The sequence below is a fragment of the Lissotriton vulgaris genome, chromosome 3_1 (genome assembly GCF_964263255.1).
Source record: "Lissotriton vulgaris chromosome 3_1, aLisVul1.2, whole genome shotgun sequence".
In the NCBI taxonomy this organism is placed as follows: Eukaryota; Metazoa; Chordata; class Amphibia; order Caudata; family Salamandridae; genus Lissotriton; species Lissotriton vulgaris.
Genome location: NC_141689.1, coordinates 1,379,061,401 through 1,379,083,316, shown reverse-complemented (window position 1 = coordinate 1,379,083,316; position 21,916 = coordinate 1,379,061,401). Strand labels below are relative to the sequence as shown.

Genomic DNA, 21,916 nt, shown 5'->3' with positions numbered 1-21,916 from the left:
AGATAGCCCTTGATAGTGCCCAGAGCAGAGCCCTGCTGGGCAAGAGAAAGAAGGAAGAGAAGAATCTCAGAGAGAGGGGCATTGAGAGGATCCACAGCCTTTGCTGTGCACCATGCCACAAATCTGTTCCACCTGCAGGCGTATACCGTTTTTGTGGAGGGACGCCTGGCTGCCAGAATGATGTTGCAAACTTTAGGAGGCAAGTCAAATGGCCTCAACTGTCGCCGCTCAATCTCCATGCATGGAGGTGGAGACTGGACAGGTTCGGGTGGAGGACCGTCCCCTGCTGCTGCGACAGAAGGTCCTCCTGAAGAGGCAGACGAACCGGGGGATCGACTGACATACTGAGTAGCTCGGGATACCAGTACCTTCGTGCCCAGTCCGGAGCCACAAGGATGACTTGTGCTCGGTCGCGCTTGATCTTCTTCAGCACTCTGGGCAGAAGAGGTATAGGCGGAAAAGCGTACAACAGACCGCAGCTCCACTCGCGACGAAAAGCGTCTCCGAGCGAGTGCCGCCTTGGAAATTCCAACGCGCAGAACTGATGACATTGCGCGTTCTCTTCAGTGGCGAATAGATCTAACCAAGGCTCTCCCCAACGCAGAAAGAGGCCTTGCGCCACGTCCGAGTTCAGACGCCATTCGTGATCCATCGAGCACCGACGGCTGAGTTCGTCCGCCCTGGCGTTCAGAGAACCTGCCAGGTGTTGAACCACCAGAGTCACGCCCTGATGTTCCAGCCATTGCCAGAGGCGCAGAGCCTCCTGGCATAGGGTCCACGACCCCACACCGCCCTGTTTGTTGCAGTACCACATGGCGGTGGTGTTGTCCGTGAACACCTGCACTGCACTCCCTCGGACAGACGGGAGGAATGCTTTCAGTGCCAGACGAATCGCCCGCAGCTCCAACAGATTGATATGGAGCCGGGACTCCGCCGGAGACCAGAGTCCTCTGATCTCCGCCTCTCCCAAGTGGCCACCCCAGCCCTGGAGGGACGCGTCCGTCACAACTACGTGCTCCGGTTGGGGAAGGGAGAGGGATCTGCCGTTGACCCAATCGCGGTCCATGAGCCACCACTGCAGCTGTCTCGCAGTGCCCTCCGAGATCAGGACATGGTCGGAAAGGTTGCCCCGGTGCTGGGCCCACTGAAACTTCAGGTCCCACTGCAGAGCCCGCATCCGCCACCGTGCGTGATGCACCAGAAGGATGCAGGAGGCCATCAGCCCCAGAAGCCGCAGCGTCAGCCTGACCGAAACCCGGGATAACGGCCCGAAGATCGGAATCAGGGCCTGAATATCCCGGACTCGCTGTTCGGGCGGGTAAACCCGAAACTGCGCCGAGTCGAGAACCGCTCCGATGAAAAGGAGCTTCTGAGAGGGGCACAGGTGGGACTTCGGCACATTGATGGAAAATCCCAGCCTGTGCAGGAGATCCGCCGTAGTCTGGAGGTGGTTGACGACTGCCTGGGGCGAGCCCGCCTTCAACAACCAGTCGTCTAGGTAGGGGAAGACTGAAACCCCTAACCTGCGCAGGTGAGCTGCGACCACCGCCATCACCTTCGTGAACACCCGTGGGGCGCTGGTAAGGCCGAAGGGGAGCACGGTAAACTGAAAGTGCTCGAGGCCTACCGTGACCGCAGGTAACGCCGGTGGGCCGGCAGGACGGGGATGTGGAAATACGCATCCTGCAAGTCCAACGCTACCATCCAGTCTCCTGGGTCTAGGGCAGCCAAGACCTGAGCCAGTGTCAGCATTTTGAACTTCTCCTTCCGGAGGAAGCCGTTGACGTTCCTCAGATCCAAGATAGGGCGTAGGCCCCCTTTGCCCTTCTTGGGTACCAGGAAGTAGTGGGAGTAGCAACCACGACCTACTTCTGGCCCAGGAACGCGCTCGATGGCCCCCTTGGCCAAGAGGGCCGAAACTTCCTCCTGCAGGAGCCGCAAATGATCCCCCAATACGGGGTGGTGTTGCGGTGGCATGGCTTGAGGGGTCGTCTCGAAGGGGAGGGAGTAGCCCCTTCGGACGATCTGCAGCACCCACCTGTCCGAAGTGACTGTGCGCCAGTGAGAGTGGTGATGGCGAACCCTGCCCCCCACTGGCGTCACATGGGCCGAAAAGCACGGACTAGGAGGGTTTAGAGGCGGATGCTGCGGGGGAAGGTGTGGACTGGCTCCGCTTGCCTCCCCGACCGCCTCCACGGCGGTTTCCACGGCCGCCGCCGCGCTGGACGACAGTTTGCGGCGAGTGGCTGGCGGCACGCGTGGGGACGCCCCTTCCTTGGCCACGAAAGGAGCGAAAGGCACCCACTTGCTGGCGCGGGGCCGAGAGGCCCAAGGACTTGGCCGTAGCCCTGGAGTCCTTAAAGCGCTCGAGCGCGTGGTCTGCCTTGTCGCCAAAGAGGCGACGGCCATCGAACGGCATGTCCATGAGGGTATTCTGGACATCAGCCGAGAAGTTGGCGGATCTGAGCCAGGCGTGGCGTCGAATCGCCACCGTCGTAGCCATCGCTCTGCCCAGCGAGTCAGTTGTATCCAGTCCGCACCTGATTGAATACTTCGCTGCGTCCCGGCCCTCCACTAGGGCTTGGCCGAGTTTGGCCCGTACCTCCAACGGACACTCTGGCAGCAATTCCGCCACCGTTTCCCATATAGAATGGGTGTAACGGCCCAAGAGGCATGCGGTGTTGGAAGACCGCAGTCCTAAGCTAAGGGACGAGAATACCTTTTTGCCAAAGGCCTCGTACCTCTTGGATTCCCGGTCAGGGGGAGCCGACGGGAAGGCGGTCTGGGAGTTAGAGGCCTGGATAACCAGACTCTCGGGGTGGGGTGGGTGGACAGGAAACATGGGTCGCCCGGAGCCGGACGGTGGCGTCTGGCCACGTTCCTATCTACAGGCGAACCTGTAGCGGGCCTGGACCAAGTGCCCAAAAGAACGTCCGACAAGGCCTCATTAAACGGCAGCATAGGCTCCATGGAGCATGACTGCGGCTTAAGGACCTCAGTGAGGAGGTTAGTCCTCACGGCCACGACCGGGAGCTCAAGGCCCAACGCCTTAGCAGCCCTCATCAACACCACACTATATGTTGCGCCCTCCTCCGAAGCCACGGAAGGAGGAGAGACGAATCCAGTGTCTGGAGAAGTGTCCAGGCCACTGGCCTCCCCAAGGTCTCCTGTCCAGTCCATGTTAGACTGACATTCCCTTGTCAGAGGGTCCTCAGACCCCTCCCAATCCTCCTCTTCCCCCATCTCCTGAGACTCAGGGTCGTAAGTGAATGAGGATGGTTCATAGGGATGGAATTCCCCGACCGGCGTCGAGATCGGCGCCGACAGGCCCCGTCCCGACGCCGGAACCCATACAGAGGAGGCATTGGGGACGGCGTCGGCCGAGGCCGACGCCGGAGGGGACACCACACGGACCGACCCCGGGGGGGGTCGTAAGGTCCACCGGGGACGTTCCAGCGCCCGACGAGGGCCGAACGGCACCCTGCGGCGTCGGGCCCGAAGGCACCGACAACGCCGGGACCGCTGAACCCTGCGGCGCCGAGCCCGAGGGCAGCGGCGGCGTCGGGATCGTGGAGCCCTGCGGCGCCGGCGCCGAAGACGCCGGCGGCGTCGAGGCCGAAGCACCCGACGGCGTCGGGGTCGCAGCCCCCGACCCACTAGGGCCCCCAGACGGGTTCGCTGGGCCCGAAGGCGCCGCGGAACCCGTCGGAGAAGAAAGGGACCTCATGGCCATGAGGAAGCACTCTATCTCCTCCGGCGTCGCGTTCAGCCCAGGGACCGGGGGTATGGAGCCGAACGCGGCGCCCGCGACTCCTGAGGAGCCGCGTGGGCGGTGTCACCCGAACCCCCGGCCGCATCGCGCGAGCGTCGGGGGGAGTCGGAAGAGCGATGATGTCTCTTCGACTTCTTATGCTTCTTACCTGACGACTTGGGCCCAGAGGAGTGGCGCGACTCCCGGAGCTGTGACGGCTCCGCCCCCGCGACCTGTCCCTCGACCTCCCGTGGGACCGGGACCTCACACGGCGCGGGGCCCACTGGCGGATCTCGAGACGCCTGCGGGACCGCTCCCGCCTGGCCTTCCTCGAGAGGGCTCGACAGTCGAAGCAGGCCTCGTCGTCATGGTCGACGCCCAAACACGTCAGGCACAGGCGGTGCGGATCCGTAATCGACATGAGGCGTTCGCACTCATCGCAGTGCTTGAAGCCGGGCATCCCTAACGGCACCGTCGGAGTCGTGAAGACTTCGAAATAGATCAAAAGATCCAAAAAGTTAGTCAAAAAATGACTAGGGAACTGCTTTTTCCAGATCTGCGCTGGCTGGCGCGGAAAAAAGAAGAACTGACGTCAGCACGCGGAGGCGGCGTCTAAGTACTCCGACGACGTCATCACGGCGCCCACGACGCCGACGACGGACGCGGAGCCGCAGACGGCGCCTACCGACGCGCAAGGGTACTGCTACGCAAAATTTTCCGGATCCAGTCTGACGCCTGGGGATATTCTAAGGTAAGGAATCTATCACTAACGTGTCTCTTTCAGATATAAGTTTCAGCTTTCGTACTAAATAATCACGAATCTGGTAATACTTCCATCGCATACCCTCTACTAAATCATATATAAGCTTCAGTCTCTCAAATGTTAAAAGACCATTGGAATTGTATAAGTCTCCTAGGTTTACAATACCTAGATTGGCCCATTGTTTCCCACCCCACTCATGAAATATTCCCGGGAGTGCTGGATTGTCCCATAGAGGAAATTTAGGATGATAAATCGATATTTTCTATTTATTTAGGATAGCTCGCCAAATAAATACAACATCACGTGCGGTCTTGAATTTAACACGTTTGTAGTAGTTGGGGGTCATTAACTCTGTATAGAAACATCTTAGTTTCTTCTCCTAACATAAATGCATAATAGAAGATATTATTACCTAAACTTACTAAGCTATGGATACGACCAAGAAATGTTGACCAAAAATATAATTTTAAATCTGGGAAGTCAAGACCTCCTTGACTAAATGGGAGTTTTAATAATTCAATTGCACGCCGTGCTTTCTTATACGCCCAGATAAAGCTGCTGAGTATACCATCTAAACGTTTAAAGAATGAGTTATTAATACGTAAAGGAATGGACAGAAACCAATAAAGCAATTTAGGAAGAATTTTCATTTTAATTAAATGTATACGACCACTCATGCTCAAAGGAAACTTACGCCATTTTTTCAGCAAAATAACTGTCTCTTTTAATAACGTTTCATAATTTAATGTGACTACCTCTTCTGAATTAGCAGAAATGTTTACCCCCAAGTAGGTAGCTGTTTTACAAACTCCTTGTATCATCATTGATGGTTAATAATTCACTACTACTTGAGTTTTGTTCGTGTTTAATCTATATCCCGAGACTGCCCCAAATCTTCTTGCCTCTAATATAATCCCTTTCATGGCTTCTCTTGCGTCTGTTGAATAGACAGCAATATCATCTGCATATACTGTTATTTTCAGTAAATTCAGACCTGAAAAAAAGGGATTATGCATAATTGGTTCTGTAAAGAGACTAATAACGGTTCCACAGACAAAGCAAATAATATGGGGGACAAAGGGCATCCTTGACAAGTGCCCCGTAATATAGGAAACCCACCGAGCTGGTGGTCTCATTGGCGCAGGAGGCCGACCTGCCATTGTCAGGTGGGCTAAGAAAGTGCTTAGAGGAGGTAAAGGGCTGGATGTCTTCGTCATCCCTTGACTCCAATATCCTGTCCGATACCCAGGCCATGTCTATATGCGAACAAAGTTTATGCACAGCTGAGTAAAACGTGTATCCAGCAATATCTGAATATAGCGCCCGCCAGGCGTCTCTTATACCATGTATTCTCCCAGTTCTATAACTGCAGCCAGTGTTTTGCGCATCCTCTGAAATGCGCATCTTCTAGTAGTGTCAATATTGTAATTCATTATACAATTAAAATCGCCCATTATTACCCGTTCTCCCTCCCAATCCACCAGCTCCATATTAACCCTATCAATAACAGTAGGGTCATCCTTATTAGACCCATATAAGACACAAAATATATATTTAACACTTTCTACCTTTATTTGTGCTACAGCCCACCTACCATTTTTATCTGAAGATGTCCTAATTATCACCCCCTTAAATTGCTAGTGTTTCAAGATTACAACCCCTCGAATTGCGGTACTAAGTTCTGAACTAACCACTATATCATACCCTAGCTGACCAAGCAGATTCCTGTCTTGATAAGAGATATGAGTTTCTGAGAGCAGGGCCAGATGTGGATTATACATTCTCAGTTCTTCGAAAACCAACCTTGGTTTATTTCTGCTGTTCAGTCCAGCAACATTCCAAGATAAACATCTCATTCTATCCATACCAGTATTCTCATTCCCCCTTTCATCTTACCCATTGCAAAAGAAAAAATATTTTTCCCTTATTATCCTTAGAGTAAAATTCCCTCATGTTATTTTTGACCACTTTTTCCACCCCCATAACCTCCCCTAAAGTTGCCCATCTCCCACCCCCAACCCACCCTCCTTATCCATAGAGGAGGATACCTCTGCCTTCCCAGCTGCCGTTAGTCTTGGCAGCCATAAAGAGCCACAGCCATAATGATCACCCCCGTGTAAACTAAAAAGTATCATATACTTTATTCTATACTTTATTCTTAAATAACCCATTAGAGTGGTGAATAGCCTTTCAAATGAGCGGTGAATAGCCTTTCAAATGAGGGGTGAATATCCTCTCAAATGAGAGAGAGAATAAGAAAAAAAAGAAAGAAGAAGAGAGAAAAAATACAAAAACAGAGAGTATATAAAAAAGATTTTTTTTTAAAAAGGGCACATATTTGATCATTTCATTGTCCTCTCTCAATCAACTATAGTCCCTCAACTATATTATACAACACTAGTCATTATCCATTAATGTGAGTCAATATTCCGTTGGTTCTCCAGCATTTTCTACTTGCCACTTAATCAGCATCTTCTCAGCTTCCTTCTCATCAGTAAAGAAGTAAGTATAACCCTTCTTAAATACTTTAAGCCTAGCTGGCTCCTGCAAAAACACCTGTCCTCCAAGAGCTTTAATCGGATCTATATATTGCCTCAATTTCCATCGCCTATTCATGGTGACTTTACTTAAATCCGATCTAACAAAAAAAGTTACAGATTCCGAAGTGACTGGGGTATTAGGGCGAGCTTTAAGTGAGACCGCTTGCCTCAGTAGAAAGTTTCCCAAATAAACCAAAAAAGGCTGAGGATATTGGCTTCCCTTATTTCTCTGGACCAACTGTAGTCTATGTGCTCTTTGGATCTGTGAATCCCAGTCCCAATCAGATAGGTCCGGAAATGCCTTTTGTAATAATTGGACAATATACGCTCTTGGGTCCCCACCCTCTGACCCCTCTGGGATGCCAAACAATCTAAGATTTGTCGCCGCTGTCTGTTTTCAATGTCTTCTAGCTTTACTTGCATAGCCGTAATCTGGTTCTCATGCCTTTTCACAGAGTCCTCTGTACCAGCAGATGATTCCTCGACTCCCAGGATTCTTTGTTCCAGTTCTGACATCTCAAACTTCAGCCCTCCTATTTTGCTTACCATTGCAGGTAGTGAGTGTTGTACTCTCCCATTATCCTCCTGCATCTGCAGATAATGATGCTGTGCCTCCTGCCGTTGTTCACGAAACATCTTCTTTGCTCGATCCGTTCTCTTGCAATGGTTGAAGGATCAGCCCTATCCGATCCAAGCTTTCTACTATATTAGCAGAATGGAGAACAGGGGAAGCAGCTAATGATGTTCCACCACACCCAGCTTGGCCTTATCAGATTCCGATATACTCGGTGATAGATCTTTCACAGTGTCCCCTTCAGAAGGGCTAGCACCTTAGAGCCGCAATGCCATCGTCTTGACGCCTCCTTTTGCCTGCATCCATCTCCGTAGCGGGCTATTATTGATCATCGAATTACCTTTAGTAGTTACATTACTCTGCCCCCGAACGTCGTCTTTATTTTATTCTTAGCCTTTGTTCTTCCTTTCTTGCGCCCGAGCCTTTAGCTACACTTTTATTCTCCTCTCTGAGGTTCTCATTTACGGTCTTCTCTAAATCCTCAAAATCCCCATTTGAACCCGAGTCTTCCCCAGAGCTGTATCTATATCTGTAGCAAAATTGTCTATGACAGCACATACTTCTACCCCTGATTCTGCAGCATTGGTTTGATTAGGGTGTCCCTCCAAGCCAGAAACTTCCAATGTGTCTAGGGGGATCACACAGCTCGATGCGTTACTTAGGTCACTCATAGCAATTATCTCTTTTTCTCGTGCAGCAATTAGTGGTAATATCTCCCTCGCATTTGTCCCCTCTGGGCCTTCCTCCAATGATCCTGAAGCCTCTCCCATATGCGTACTTGCCACTGATTGCACCATATTGCTAGTTATACTAGAAGCATCTGAAATAACATTGTTGCAATGCGTAGGTTCTGTAACTATTGCTGGTAATCCCACTGCTATTTTGTTGCAGTTATTTCCTTGTTGCTTTTTATCCCTCACACCCCCAGCCTCAGTCTCAATCTCAGACGCTTTCAATGATTGCACTTGTAATATGGGTGCTCGAATTATTGATTTTCCTATGTTCTGGGCGGTTTTCTCTATAGTTACATCACTGCCCTGGCCGGCACTATTTGCCTCCCCACTCACCAGATTCTTGCGGTTAGACCGTAAAGGATTTTTCGGGGCCATCTCTCAACATACAGGTAGGCTCGCTGCAGAGGATTCATATATGAGTCTTCCAGTTATCCAAAGCGTTTGCATTCGGAGCAAAGTAGAGAAAGTCGCTTGCAGGCCTTGGCAATCAAACCCTGATCACCCCGTCATGTTTGGCCCATATGTATGTTCCGTTCTTAAAATCCACCAGATCCGCACCCCGCGAGAACGCCACGTCCGTTTCTTCTTCTTTTTGCAGATAAATTCGAGTTCAGGTTCGAGTCAAAATTCTCAGCTGGCAAGATCAGGGTCCGGACCACTGCAGCCACTCACAGAGCCCCCGACACCATCCAGGACTCCATGGCTCCACTGCTCCTCTGCTGCCTCTAAGCATCTCTATGGGGCTTTTACCGCAATCCGCAGCCTGCAGTCCCGCTGTGATTCCCGGTTATCCGCAAACTCCCGGGTTCCCAGCTTACTGCAGCATTGCTTTTAGAGCTTTCAAGGCTTTAACTTAAATGCCGCTATAGTCTGTGCGGTTCGTATGTCTCGTAAAATTGTTTCATGAAAGTGATCAGCGATCGTGGGTTTTACCGCGCTCCAGGTGTGGGTCACGGTTTTCACGGGTTCTGCTGGTCTTCCTGCTGCACTGCTTTACCCGCTGCACCACTTTACCGCCGCCGACGCTCAGCTCCACTTCAGCTCGGCCCCCACGCTTACTCTTGCCTCGGACCGACGCAGCTTTCTCCCTCCCAGGGAGTCTCTCTCCTCGATTGACCCCCGGTAGCTCTCGCAGCTCTCACCTGCGCCCGGGCTCTCTCTGCTGGACTCCGCTCGGGCTCTGCTCGGTCCCCCCACGTTGATCCTTCTCTTAGATATCAGTGGGTTTTCCGTAGTGATGGGACTGGTAGTTCGGTAAATGATGGCGCTCGATAACGCAGCCCCTGCTCCACACTGCTGCCTCTGCGGCTCCCACGCTGCCCGCCCTGACTTCCAGGTCTCAGCCGGGCAATAGTACGCGTAATATATTGGAAGCCTCAGAAATACACCGTTCCTAATTCAGTTTCTTTTTCTCCGTATTTCTCCACTTTAAACCATAATCTCAATGTCCACGGGAGGGATCACTACACCGCTGTGCTCCGGGCGGCTTTAGTCTGCCATCTTTCTCCTCCCGGGTGGTGTTTCCTGTTCGTTTGGAACATTGCATTCAAACCCACCACTCATTTGTAGCAATGTAAATCATCAACACAAAATGTGTGTACTCACCCAGCTTTATGTGGGAGTACACCTCACCTCTCCTGGCGACTGCTCAGGGAAATGAGGCACCGCGCTAGAAATGGGAAAGCAGAAAAGATCAGAAGCAGAAAAGATCGGAAACAGAATAAATATCTCTGTGGATCAATTTCCCATATTAGTCATAAGCCTTGTTACATTAAAACTCACACACTATCCATCGCCTCCCAGCAAGGTTCCTCTGAGCCGAGTGTGTGTTAAAAATGTTCATATTTACAAAGTCTAGTGTCATGTAGAATCTCCATGTCATTCTAGGAAAGATCTGAAACCCATGGTTGGCTCTCTTAGTATGTCTTAGTATGACTGAGGTTAGTGGGTGTATAAAGGGATATTATCAAAAACCATTGTAATCGCCACTAAGGTTAATGAGTGGTGAATTGGACAATAAGGCCATTTTCTAAATAACAGATATTGAGCAACAGTGTTTCTGGATGTTCTAGGTCAGAGAAGATTTTTATAATTTACTATTATATATTATTTTGTAGGAATGAATCCAAGGTTCCTATGTTATTCGCTCACTTGATGGGAGTCACAGGATATGGTAGGCTGTTCGCACCAACCATTTAAGTTGTTAAGCACTATATTTTACATTATTGCAGTAGCACTGTTGTACTGGTCCTGACAAAAGCATGGATAGAAGTAATCCATTTGGCTGAAACATGTAGACCTGCCATTTCACTGCATATGACAGTTATTTTTTCAAACGGCCAACGCTCTGTTTTTAGACTTGACACTAGGATAGTGTTTATTAAAGTTTCCGCAATATCCTAGTAGCCAATTTTAACATTTGCACTATATTTTTTTCACTTTATTGCACTGCAAACCTTCAGCACCATTGATCAAAACTGGCTAGTGGCTGTACCGATCACTGGGGTACAAAGCAAGCATAGTTTTGATATCATTTCTTGCTGGCTGCACAAATGGTGCAACCCATCACAAAACCCAGATGATGAAGTGTCGCCACTTATGTGGGCTCATGGGATTCTTTTCTACTTAATGAATGTTCTCTCTTCTCTTTGACCTAGGCATTCTAGTTTCTCTGTTAATCTATGTCTTATGGTTTCCAGACCGGTAGGTTCATTGTTTTTTTTCGGAACGTGTGTACAACCTCAGAAAGCAAAAGAAATAATACTCACTATTCTGCTCTCGTAGAAGTTTCGGCAGTCCAGTAGAATGGTGTCGTTTTCTGCTTGGTCGGAGCGAGATAGATATTCTTCTACTTTCCTATGAAACTCCTCTGGTGACAGATGTATTCCTAAATCAATAAGTTACAAATGTGGAAGCAGTTAGAATCTCGATTTTTCCACTGGAGTTTAATGTGTTTTTCTTAAGTTGCATTGTATTAGCCGCAGTCCACGAATTAATCAATGGCATCATTGTTTCGACAGATCATTTATGAACAAAATTATATGTACAAAGCTGGAAATGTGGAGCACTTGCTGGCCTAAGCAGTTACTTATTGAGGAGTTTTTCTGGCTGGAGGTACACATTCCCATCACTTACTGCAAGTGCACCATTCTTTTAAAAGCAATGAAAAAGGTAGCGGGGTGCCTGCTGGGGATGCAGCATAATTCGGGCACCTTTATCAGAGACCGTGACCAAGTGCGTGGGCTAGAATTCTGTGATCAGTGTACTTCTTTACAGGAAAAATAATTGTCAAAATATGGATTTTAATCAGGTCAGTTAGATGCTGTTTTCCTGGGGACACTTGTTTTTTTTAACAAGACGTCTTGCTGACGGAGTAATATGGCACATTGGCACATCTATGTACATTGCAAGTATATAGTATTCATTCTCGCTAATTGTTGGAATTTATAATTAACGCATAAACTAATTAAATGTAATAAAAAAAATATTTTGAGATATGTGTTAATGGTTGACTGGAATTGACGTGTGCTCTTTGGTAATGCTTAAAGAAATCAGATGGATGACATGCAGGGCTCATTTCCCTTATTTGCCTGCACACCCCGGTGCCTGCACCTGGAAAGTGCAGAGTCCTGGTCGAGCTCCACAGGGCTGCAATTTGCTAAATTTGAATCACTGTAAAATAGCGCCCATGGTTAATGAGGTGGTTGCACAGGAGTGTGCGTTATGCAACTGGAGGAGCGGTGCGTGTTTATTTATAGCAGAGAAGAGATGGAGACAATACAGGCAAGTGGAGAAACAATTAAGATACCTCAGGAAAGTGGGAAGAGATGGACACATTAGAGGAAAGTTTAGAAAAGGAGACAGTTTAGGCAAGTGCGGCAAATTATTTAAATGCTATAGCATTTATCCCCCACGATAAACACAGTTGGAGCTAAAGTTAAAATCAGTCCCAAAATTCACCATTTGCACAGAGGGATGATGCAAACAGGTTGCAACGGTGCAGAAAAACAACAGGGAAAACCCATGTGCTGCTTTTTTGCTGCTTGTGTAAATAGGGAGAGGAGCAAACCATGTTTACTCCTAACTAAAATGTGCCCGGAGCAAAACATGGATAAAGGGGATTTCACAGTTTTTGCTCTGTTTAAAGAACACAAAGGGATTCCAATGGAAGCAAAATCAACTTGCTCAAAAATCTGCTGAAGGTATTGCTGAGCACAGACTACGAAAATAGCAAAGAATTATAAGCAAAAACCTTTACATTTCAAATTAATGAATCATATTTATTATACAATTGTTCTATTAAATATGACTCCTAAGAGGTTATGTAACAGACATCCCTAAACAAGTTCACAGCGTGGAGATCCTACTCTTTTTGTGGGCTGAACACTGTGTGGCAATGATGTGGAAGAAAGGCCCAACAACATGCACCCCACCCACCTGAGATCACAAGACTGGCTGAAAGAAATAGTCCACAGCGGCAAGACCACAAGACATTTGGGGACCAGTAAGAAACTTTTAACTAAGGTCACAATTTAAATGTTTTTTGATATTGACAGTATCATACTGAATGAATGCACGTGATGTTTGATTCTTGACATGGGTGCTGGTGTAGGAAACGGTGACTACAGCTCAAGAACTTCATGACAGTGTACTTTTGGGATGGAGATGCTATTGAATACAACCCCTAGGACGAAACGGATTCAAAACTTCCACTATATCTCTGCCTTTTTACCTAAATCTGATATACTAACAGCTAGATTCATGAAAGGTAATTGCGCTCGCAAAGGGCCAGATTCTGAGAATCTGGCCCTTTGCGAGCGCTATTTTTGCATTTGGGATTCATCATCCCAAATCCAAAAATCGCTATTTGCGAAATCGCATATTTGCGAGGAATTGCATTTAAGGAATCTCTATTTGAGATTCCTTATATGCAATTCATTAACCAATTTTAAATTGCGAATTCGCAATTTCTGGCCGCTAATAGAAGTAAATAGCGAAAAAAGTAGAAAAAAGCACTTTAGTGCATTTTTCTCAGTTGCATGTTACACACACACATGTCCTTTGGACATGTGTGTGGGCAACACCTGTGTAAATTTGCATTTCATTTTGGACACCCCTGGCACCCTTGAAATCGCATCCTTATTTGCCATTAGCAAATTGCTAATCGCAAATAAGGAATAACTCCCCATTCATTCCTATGGGCCTTTAGGCCCATAGGAATGAATGGGGAGTTATTCCTTATTTGCGATTAGCAATTTGCTAATCGCAAATAAGGAAGATGTAGGAATCGAAATATTTTTTGCAATTCCTACATGAATCCAGTTTTGCAAGTCCTTAATAGCGATTCCTTATGAATCGCTATTAAAGACTCGCAAAACGGGTCTTTGATGAATCTAGCTGTAAGTTCCTAATTGTGCAACTGTTTAAGAATGGTGTTTTTGTATTGACTGCAAAATCAAAACAAAATTGTAAAGAACTTGTTCAAACATATTGTTTTTAAATAGTTATTCATATGTAAGGATTTATTTGTTACAAGCTGTATCGTACATGTAAAATTATTTATAAGGCATTAATGTGCTTTGCCAGTTGAGCAAAAATGTCTAAATCTATTTTCTCCATTTTGTACCATTGTGCAAACATCTTCGAGTATTGTGCATTAGAGGACACTTCGGTTGCTTTACTCCCTAGTAGACAAGCAGTAAAAGAGTATAACGTTATTTTACTCTAATATTTGCGCCTGTGCAATTTTTCTGCTTTATAGCACATAGAACCTCTCAATGCCCCATGATATCCAGAAGGCTCCCTTTTTATTTATTCTCTATATTAACGAGCTTCATCCGTTTTTGGTGCAGTCATCACAAAATATTAAAAAAATTAAGGTGAAGCCACTACCGACACTAATAAATGCGGATGATGCAGTGCTCATGGCGTGTACGCCCAGGGCACTGCGTCATCTGGTTCAGACGTTTGTGGATTTTATTATCCACCTCGATTTGCAAACAAATTTTACAATATCTCATATTATGTAATGCTGACCGAAGGCTTGATATGTCGATTAGTTCACAGCATTTGAGCCAAATCAGCACTTTTCCATAGCTTGGCGTGATTTTTTTCAGTTGTAGGGTCTTGGACTGCTAATATTGTGCACTGTAGTATGAAATTTGCAATGGCTAATGGCTCCTTGAGTAGCCTTCCCCAACATGTGGGGGGTGGCTCTCTTAAGCCTCTCTTGCAGATTTATAAAGCGCAATGTATACCCATCGCCATGTATGGTGCTGAGGTTTGGGGCTTTTCGAATTGCTAGGCTATACAGAGTGAGGAAAACATATTTTGCAGAAAACTTTTGTCTGTTCCTATTTCCGCTTCACACTATATTTGTCATAAAGAGCATAGGGCCATATGTATGAAAGTTACATTTTGCCATTCTCAAATACCGATTTTTAGAGAATCGCTATTTGAGAATCGCAAAATGCTTTGTATGTAGGGTTTGCAAATAATTTTGCGAATCCTAAATATTCCTTAATTGCGAATCGCAAATTGCAATTAAGGAATACCTCCCCATTCATTCCTATGGGCCTGGAGGCCCATAGGAATGAATGGGAAGGCATTCTCAATTTGCGATTCTCAATTAGAGAATCACAAATTGAAAATGCAATTTCAAAGGTGCCAGGGTGTCAAAAGGACACCCTGTTGCACCCCTGAAATGTGCATGATTGCCCATGTGGCACACATACATGCCCTAAGGGCATGTGGCACACATACATGCCCTAAGGGCATGTATGTTTGCCACATGGCACTTTGAAAAATGCAAAAAAGTGCATTTTTCAAATAAATCGCAAATTACCACCAACTTGAAGTTGGTGGTAATTTTCGATTCCTTATGGGCAAATTGCACTTTTTCTGGGCCTCATACATTGCATTTAAGGAATCGCAATTTGCGATTCCTTAAATGCAATCGCAAAATAGGGAATCGCAAATTTGCGATTTCCTATTTTGCAAGGCTGTTTTGCTTACATTCATTCCACTTAGCTATTTTGCAATCGCAAATGCTGAAATTCGGCGAATTTCGGCGTTTGCGATCGCAAAACTGCCTTCATACATATGTCCCTTAGTATTCCTTATCTAGTTGACCATATTAGGGTTCATCCCGTATTGCTGTGACTTGCAATTTGGAGAAACGCTGAAGAAGGCTCACACAAGACATGATTTTGGATTGTCTCTCTCTGGATAAGGTTCACTTATTCCCCGGTTGGCCTATGTGAAAGATGAATAGCGAAACATTGGAATGGAAACTGCTTTCACTGAACCATTATCGTGTATTCATAGTAGCACCAGCACTTTATGATTATGAACAATCAAAGCTTCTAAGGGATACACTGGTGAAGCCCAATGTGTCTGCATATCTCGGATTATATGAGGCTGAGAGAAGACCCCCAAGGCCAAAGGAAACTCAGGTCATCCAACCCCCACACCTCCCAGCAAGGAAGAAGGGTGCAAATCCTCGGCAGAAGAGCATCCTGATGGGAGGCAAAGAGATCCAACCAGGGCCTCCAGAACCGCCCCGAAAGCTCCAGAAAGACCAGAAGAGACAGGGACAGAGAAATCGAAGAAGGCGACTCAGCTGATCCGCACCCCCATTCTCCCTCCCTTTTTGATATTGACAGTATCATACTGAATGAATGCACGTGATGTTTGATTCTTGACATGGGTGCTGGTGTAGGAAACGGTGACTACAGCTCAAGAACTTCATGACAGTGTACTTTTGGGATGTAGATGCTATTGAATACAACCCCTAGGACGAAACGGATTCAAAACTTCCACTATATCTCTACCTTTTTACCTAAATCTGATATACTAACAGCTAGATTCATGAAAGGTAATTGCGCTCGCAAAGGGCCAGATTCTGAGAATCTGGCCCTTTGCGAGCGCTATTTTTGCATTTGGGATTCATCATCCCAAATGCAAAAATCGCTATTTGCGAAATCGCATATTTGCGAGGAATTGCATTTAAGGAATCTCTATTTGAGATTCCTTAAATGCAATTCATTAACCAATTTTAAATTGCGAATTCGCAATTTCTGGCCGCTATTTACCACGAAGTCAGACTTCGGGGTAAATAGAAGTAAATAGCGAAAAAAGTAGAAAAAAGCACTTTAGTGCATTTTTCTCAGTTGCATGTTACACACACACATGTCCTTTGGACATGTGTGTGGGCAACACCTGTGTAAATTTGCATTTCATTTTGGACACCCCTGGCACCCTTGAAATCGCATCCTTATTTGCCATTAGCAAATTGCTAATCGCAAATAAGGAATAACTCCCCATTCATTCCTATGGGCCTTTAGGCCCATAGGAATGAATGGGGAGTTATTCCTTATTTGCGATTAGCAATTTGCTAATCGCAAATAAGGAAGATGTAGGAATCGAAATATTTTTTGCAATTCCTACATGAATCCAGTTTTGCAAGTCCTTAATAGCGATTCCTTATGAATCGCTATTAAAGACTCGCAAAACGGGTCTTTGATGAATCTAGCTGTAAGTTCCTAATTGTGCAAATGTTTAAGAATGGTGTTTTTGTATTGACTGCAAAATCAAAACAAAATTGTAAAGAACTTGTTCAAACATATTGTTTTTAAATAGTTATTCATATGTAAGGATTTATTTGTTACAAGCTGTATCGTACATGTCAAATTATTTATAAGGCATTAATGTGCTTTGCCAGTTGAGCAAAAATGTCTAAATCTATTTTCTCCATTTTGTACCATTGTGCAAACATCTTCGAGTATTGTGCATTAGAGGACACTTCGGTTGCTTTACTCCCTAGTAGACAAGCAGTAAAAGAGTATAACGTTATTTTACTCTAATATTTGCGCCTGTGCAATTTTTCTGCTTTATAGCACATAGAACCTCTCAATGCCCCATGATATCCAGAAGGCTCCCTTTTTATTTATTCTCTATATTAACGAGCTTCATCCGTTTTTGGTGCAGTCATCACAAAATATTAAAAAAAATTAAGGTGAAGCCACTACCGACACTAATAAATGCGGATGATGCAGTGCTCATGGCGTGTACGCCCAGGGCACTGCGTCATCTGGTTCAGACGTTTGTGGATTTTATTATCCACCTCGATTTGCAAACACATTTTACAATATCTCATATTATGTAATGCGGACCGAAGGCTATTGACATATCAAATATGTCGATTAGTTCACAGCATTTGAGCCAAATCAGCACTTTTCCATAGCTTGGCGTGATTTTTTTCAGTTGTAGGGTCTTGGACTGCTAATATTGTGCACTGTAGTATGAAATTTGCAATGGCTAATGGCTCCTTGAGTAGCCTTCCCCAACATGTGGGGGGTGGCTCTCTTAAGCCTCTCTTGCAGATTTATAAAGCGCAATGTATACCCATCGCCATGTATGGTGCCGAGGTTTGGGGCTTTTCGAATTGCTAGGCTATACAGAGTGAGGAAAACATATTTTGCAGAAAACTTTTGTCTGTTCCTATTTCCGCTTCACACTATATTTGTCATAAAGAGCATAGGGCCATATGTATGAAAGTTACATTTTGCGATTCTCAAATACCGATTTTTAGAGAATCGCTATTTGAGAATCGCAAAATGCTTTGTATGTAGGGTTTGCAAATAATTTGGCGAATCCTACATATTCCTTAATTGCGAATCGCAAATTGCAATTAAGGAATACCTCCCCATTCATTCCTATGGGCCTGGAGGCCCATAGGAATGAATGGGAAGGCATTCTCAATTTGCGATTCTCAATTAGAGAATCACAAATTGAAAATGCAATTTCAAAGGTGCCAGGGTGTCAAAAGGACACCCTGTTGCACCCCTGAAATGTGCATGATTGCCCATGTGGCACACATACATGCCCTAAGGGCATGTGGCACACATACATGCCCTAAGGGCATGTATGTTTGCCACATGGCACTTTGAAAAATGCAAAAAAGTGCATTTTTCAAATAAATCGCAAATTACCACCAACTTGAAGTTGGTGGTAATTTTCGATTCCTTATGGGCAAATTGCACTTTTTCTGGGCCTCATACATTGCATTTAAGGAATCGCAATTTGCGATTCCTTAAATGCAATCGCAAAATAGGGAATCGCAAATTTGCGATTTCTTATTTTGCGAGGCTGTTTTGCTTACATTCATTCCACTTAGCTATTTTGCAATCGCAAATGCTGAAATTCGGCGAATTTCGGCGTTTGCGATCGCAAAACTGCCTTCATACATATGTCCCTTAGTCTTCCTTATCTAGTTGACCATATTAGGGTTCATCCCGTATTGCTGTGACTTGCAATTTGGAGAAACGCTGAAGAAGGCTCACACAAGACATGATTTTGGATTGTCTCTCTGTGGATAAGGTTCACTTATTCCCTGGTTGGCCTATGTGAAAGATGAATAGCGAAACATTGGAATGGAAACTGCTTTCACTGAACCATCATCGTGTATTCATAGTAGCACCAGCACTTTATGATTATGAACAATCAAAGCTTCTAAGGGATACACTGGTGAAGCCCAATGTGTCTGCATATCTCGGATTATATGAATCTGATTGTCCCTCCGATTACATTTGGCATGCACAGGATAGATGGGAACAATCTTTGCTATTTCGCTTTAGATCTGACACAATGGAATTCCTTGTTCTGCTTCCCCAAGGGTTTTATCTACAATTTAGAGGTTGTACCGTATCCCTGTAATAATGTTTAAGGCCAATCAATGCTCCATTTTATCTTCTTTTGTACATTTTATGTAAGGTATGTGAGAAGGTGGCCTGATATGCAGTGCTCACTATTCTAGTGAACACTATGTATCAGTCCAGCAACCCTTATTGATGATTGGTTGTAAGTCAACCTTATAGACCAGCTATCCTAGTAGCGTGGATACGAGCAGTCTAAGGCTAAAGACTCGAGAGGGCGTGTTAAGCCAGCTGTTTACCACACATATACCCCTTGAATACCAAGTGAAAGGACACCACACAAGTGTTATGAAAATAAACAGTTATTTATTTAAAGATCACAACAGCCCTGTACTCTTTATGAGGACAGGGTACTAAGCACAAACCAAAACTCTTACAAAAATACTTAAGTTAGCACAGTATATACAAATGCCCGAGGGGCACGGAAAACCATATACTCTGAAAGTGGAATGCGAAATTCCTAGCAGGTAAGTACAGTACTAATAGCTTTTGGAATCGCTAGGACTTGACTAGGGAATCGTTAGATTGCTTCTAGGAGGCCTAGGGGACTCGGGTGCAGTGTGTGCACTCTCACGCGAGATGCGGACAAAAGTCTATGGTAACTAGGAATTAGAAAGTTAGTGTTCTCGGGCGAACCCGACCTGGTAGGGAGAAAACGAAAGTAGATTCTGACCCTTGGATAGTGAGGCTATGCTGGGGCACCGAAATGCCGAAGTTACCTAGCCCAGGGGCTGCAGCTGCATAGGTCTGAAAAGACGTCGGGAATCCTCGTAGACGGACCAGGAGCCGGAAGAGAAGATGCTGGCCGGTGACCAGTGAAGAAAGTTCAGTTGGATCCAAGCCTGGATCTCGAAGATAGATGACACCTGAAAGCAGAGGGGACCAAGTTCGAGACTACTAGCCAGTAGTCAGTGGGCACCAGGAGGGCACCGGATGGTAGCCACCTCGACAAGGTGAGTGGGTGACGCTGTAGCTCGAAGATCTCGCGGACCAGGAGGCGTTGTCGGCGACCAGGATGGAGGATCGAGCTGTCCCACGAAGTTAGAAGCTGTCGGCGTCGCTGGACCCAGGATTGGGCAACAAAGCCTTGGCAAATTCAAGCCCACGCGGTGGACCTAAAATGGCGTCTGGAGTGGACCAGGAGGGTCCGGGGTGCCTCTCTTGAACAAGGAAGCAAGGGCCAGCCTGGAGCAACCAGACCAGCAGAAGAGATGTCGTCGGGCGTCGTTCAGAGGGCCACAAGCCAGCCGGCTAGTAGCCAAACAACGCGGTGCACAGCAAACAGCAGAAGGGCCCCACGCAGATCGTGGAGATGCAGGGGGGCTGACCTTGGGTGCTGGAGCTGCGCAGGGTCGGGGCTTCTCGGACCCCAAAGCACTCACCAGCGAAGGACACGGTGGGCTTGCAGTAAAGATGTCGTGCAGTCTTGGCGATCGTCGGTCCCTTGAGGTCTCGTCGCACTCACGGTTCTCAGCTTGGCTGTAGAGGTGAGTAGAGGTCAGAGGTGCCAGGGAAGCCGGGTCTCGTCGAGCTGGGTCGTCGGATTCGTGATGAAGGACTTGCAGCAGACCGCAGTGTTCTTTAGGATGGTGCCCGCTTGATGCAGGGTGACTACTCCTTAGCCACAAGGGAGAATCTTGAAGAAGAAATCGTGAAGTCCTTTCGAAGAAAGTGGTATCTTGATTCCAAAGATGATCTGATTTTAACAGGGGGCCCGCTCCTATCTTTATACTAAAAAAGGGGGCTGACCCGGTGACTAGGTCCTGCCTATGGGTGGGACTAGGTGGGGGGTGGTTACACCCCTCAGCCATGCCGGACTTCCCCAGGCCAGGGGCTGGTGTGCCCCTGGAACTGGTTCAGACCGGCCTATGCGTAGTGAGCACCGGGGTGCCACTCAGCAGTCACCTTCCTGTAAAGCCCTGCCTACCCAGGATACACAAAACCATGTCTGGGACGGTGCTAGCACCGCCCCTGACAGGAAACCCTTTGTCCAGGCTCCCCTCGCTGGAAGGACTCCCAGCTGCAGGGGGTCAGACTCGTGTCTGTGGTGGCAGCATCCATTTTGTGGAGCTGAGGCTTCAGTTAACTTTAACCGGGGTTCACAGTTACATACATGTCGTGTCCCTCTAGAAGGGTGGAATGCTAACCCCGTCGCCAGAATTGGCGAGGGGTTAGTATTCCAATTCGTATGACACCTTACTCGACATGTTTTGATAAAGCAATACCAAAGATAGCATTTAACCGCGAGGATTATAATGCACTTAAGAGTATATGGTATGCGATATCATGGAACAGCTATTAGGACTTGATTCCGCAAGCTGCAGACAGGCTCAGCTCATGCCAGAGCACCATCTCACACGATTCCAAGCACTCTGCCTTCAGGATTGTCAAGGCCTGCCATAGGAGTGACTGATAGGAATCTGTGTGTCCATTTTAGGGTTAGGTATAGGTATACTACACCTACAGCAAAGGGTGATTACACGACTTTGCCCCAGCTGTCAGGCAGCCAGTTGTGTCAGATTTAGGAGGCCAGCCAGGGGTGGCATAATACATGCTGCAGCCCCTGGCAGCCCTGGGTACACCCATGCCCTGAGTTACAGGGTCTGATAGGGTGGCCCAGTACCAATTGGAAATGTACCTAGGGTACATGGAATCCATTTTAAAGAGAGAGCAGTAGGCCTGGGGTCCTGATTGGCAGGGTCCCAGGTCGACTATGTCCAAAACCAGCTAAAACACAGGGCAAAAAGTTGGGGGCAACCATAGTCAGGATGTACCTTCCTACACAACCCCCCCCCAAACGAAAGGAGATAAGGCTATCCTTGTCCAGGTAAGCCTCTAT

At 46.8% G+C, this 21,916-nt stretch overlaps 1 protein-coding gene across 1 annotated transcript in view; it reads right to left on the bottom strand.

Annotated features, from left to right (window-relative positions):
- The window catches only part of TSTD2 (thiosulfate sulfurtransferase like domain containing 2), a 210,792-nt gene that overhangs the window by 22,578 nt on the left and 166,298 nt on the right, over positions 1-21,916 (bottom strand). The window contains exon 7 of the mRNA XM_086961849.1: positions 11,131-11,249. Within this exon, the coding sequence (XP_086817975.1) occupies positions 11,131-11,249 (119 nt within the window). The remainder of the gene's footprint in view (positions 1-11,130; positions 11,250-21,916) is intronic.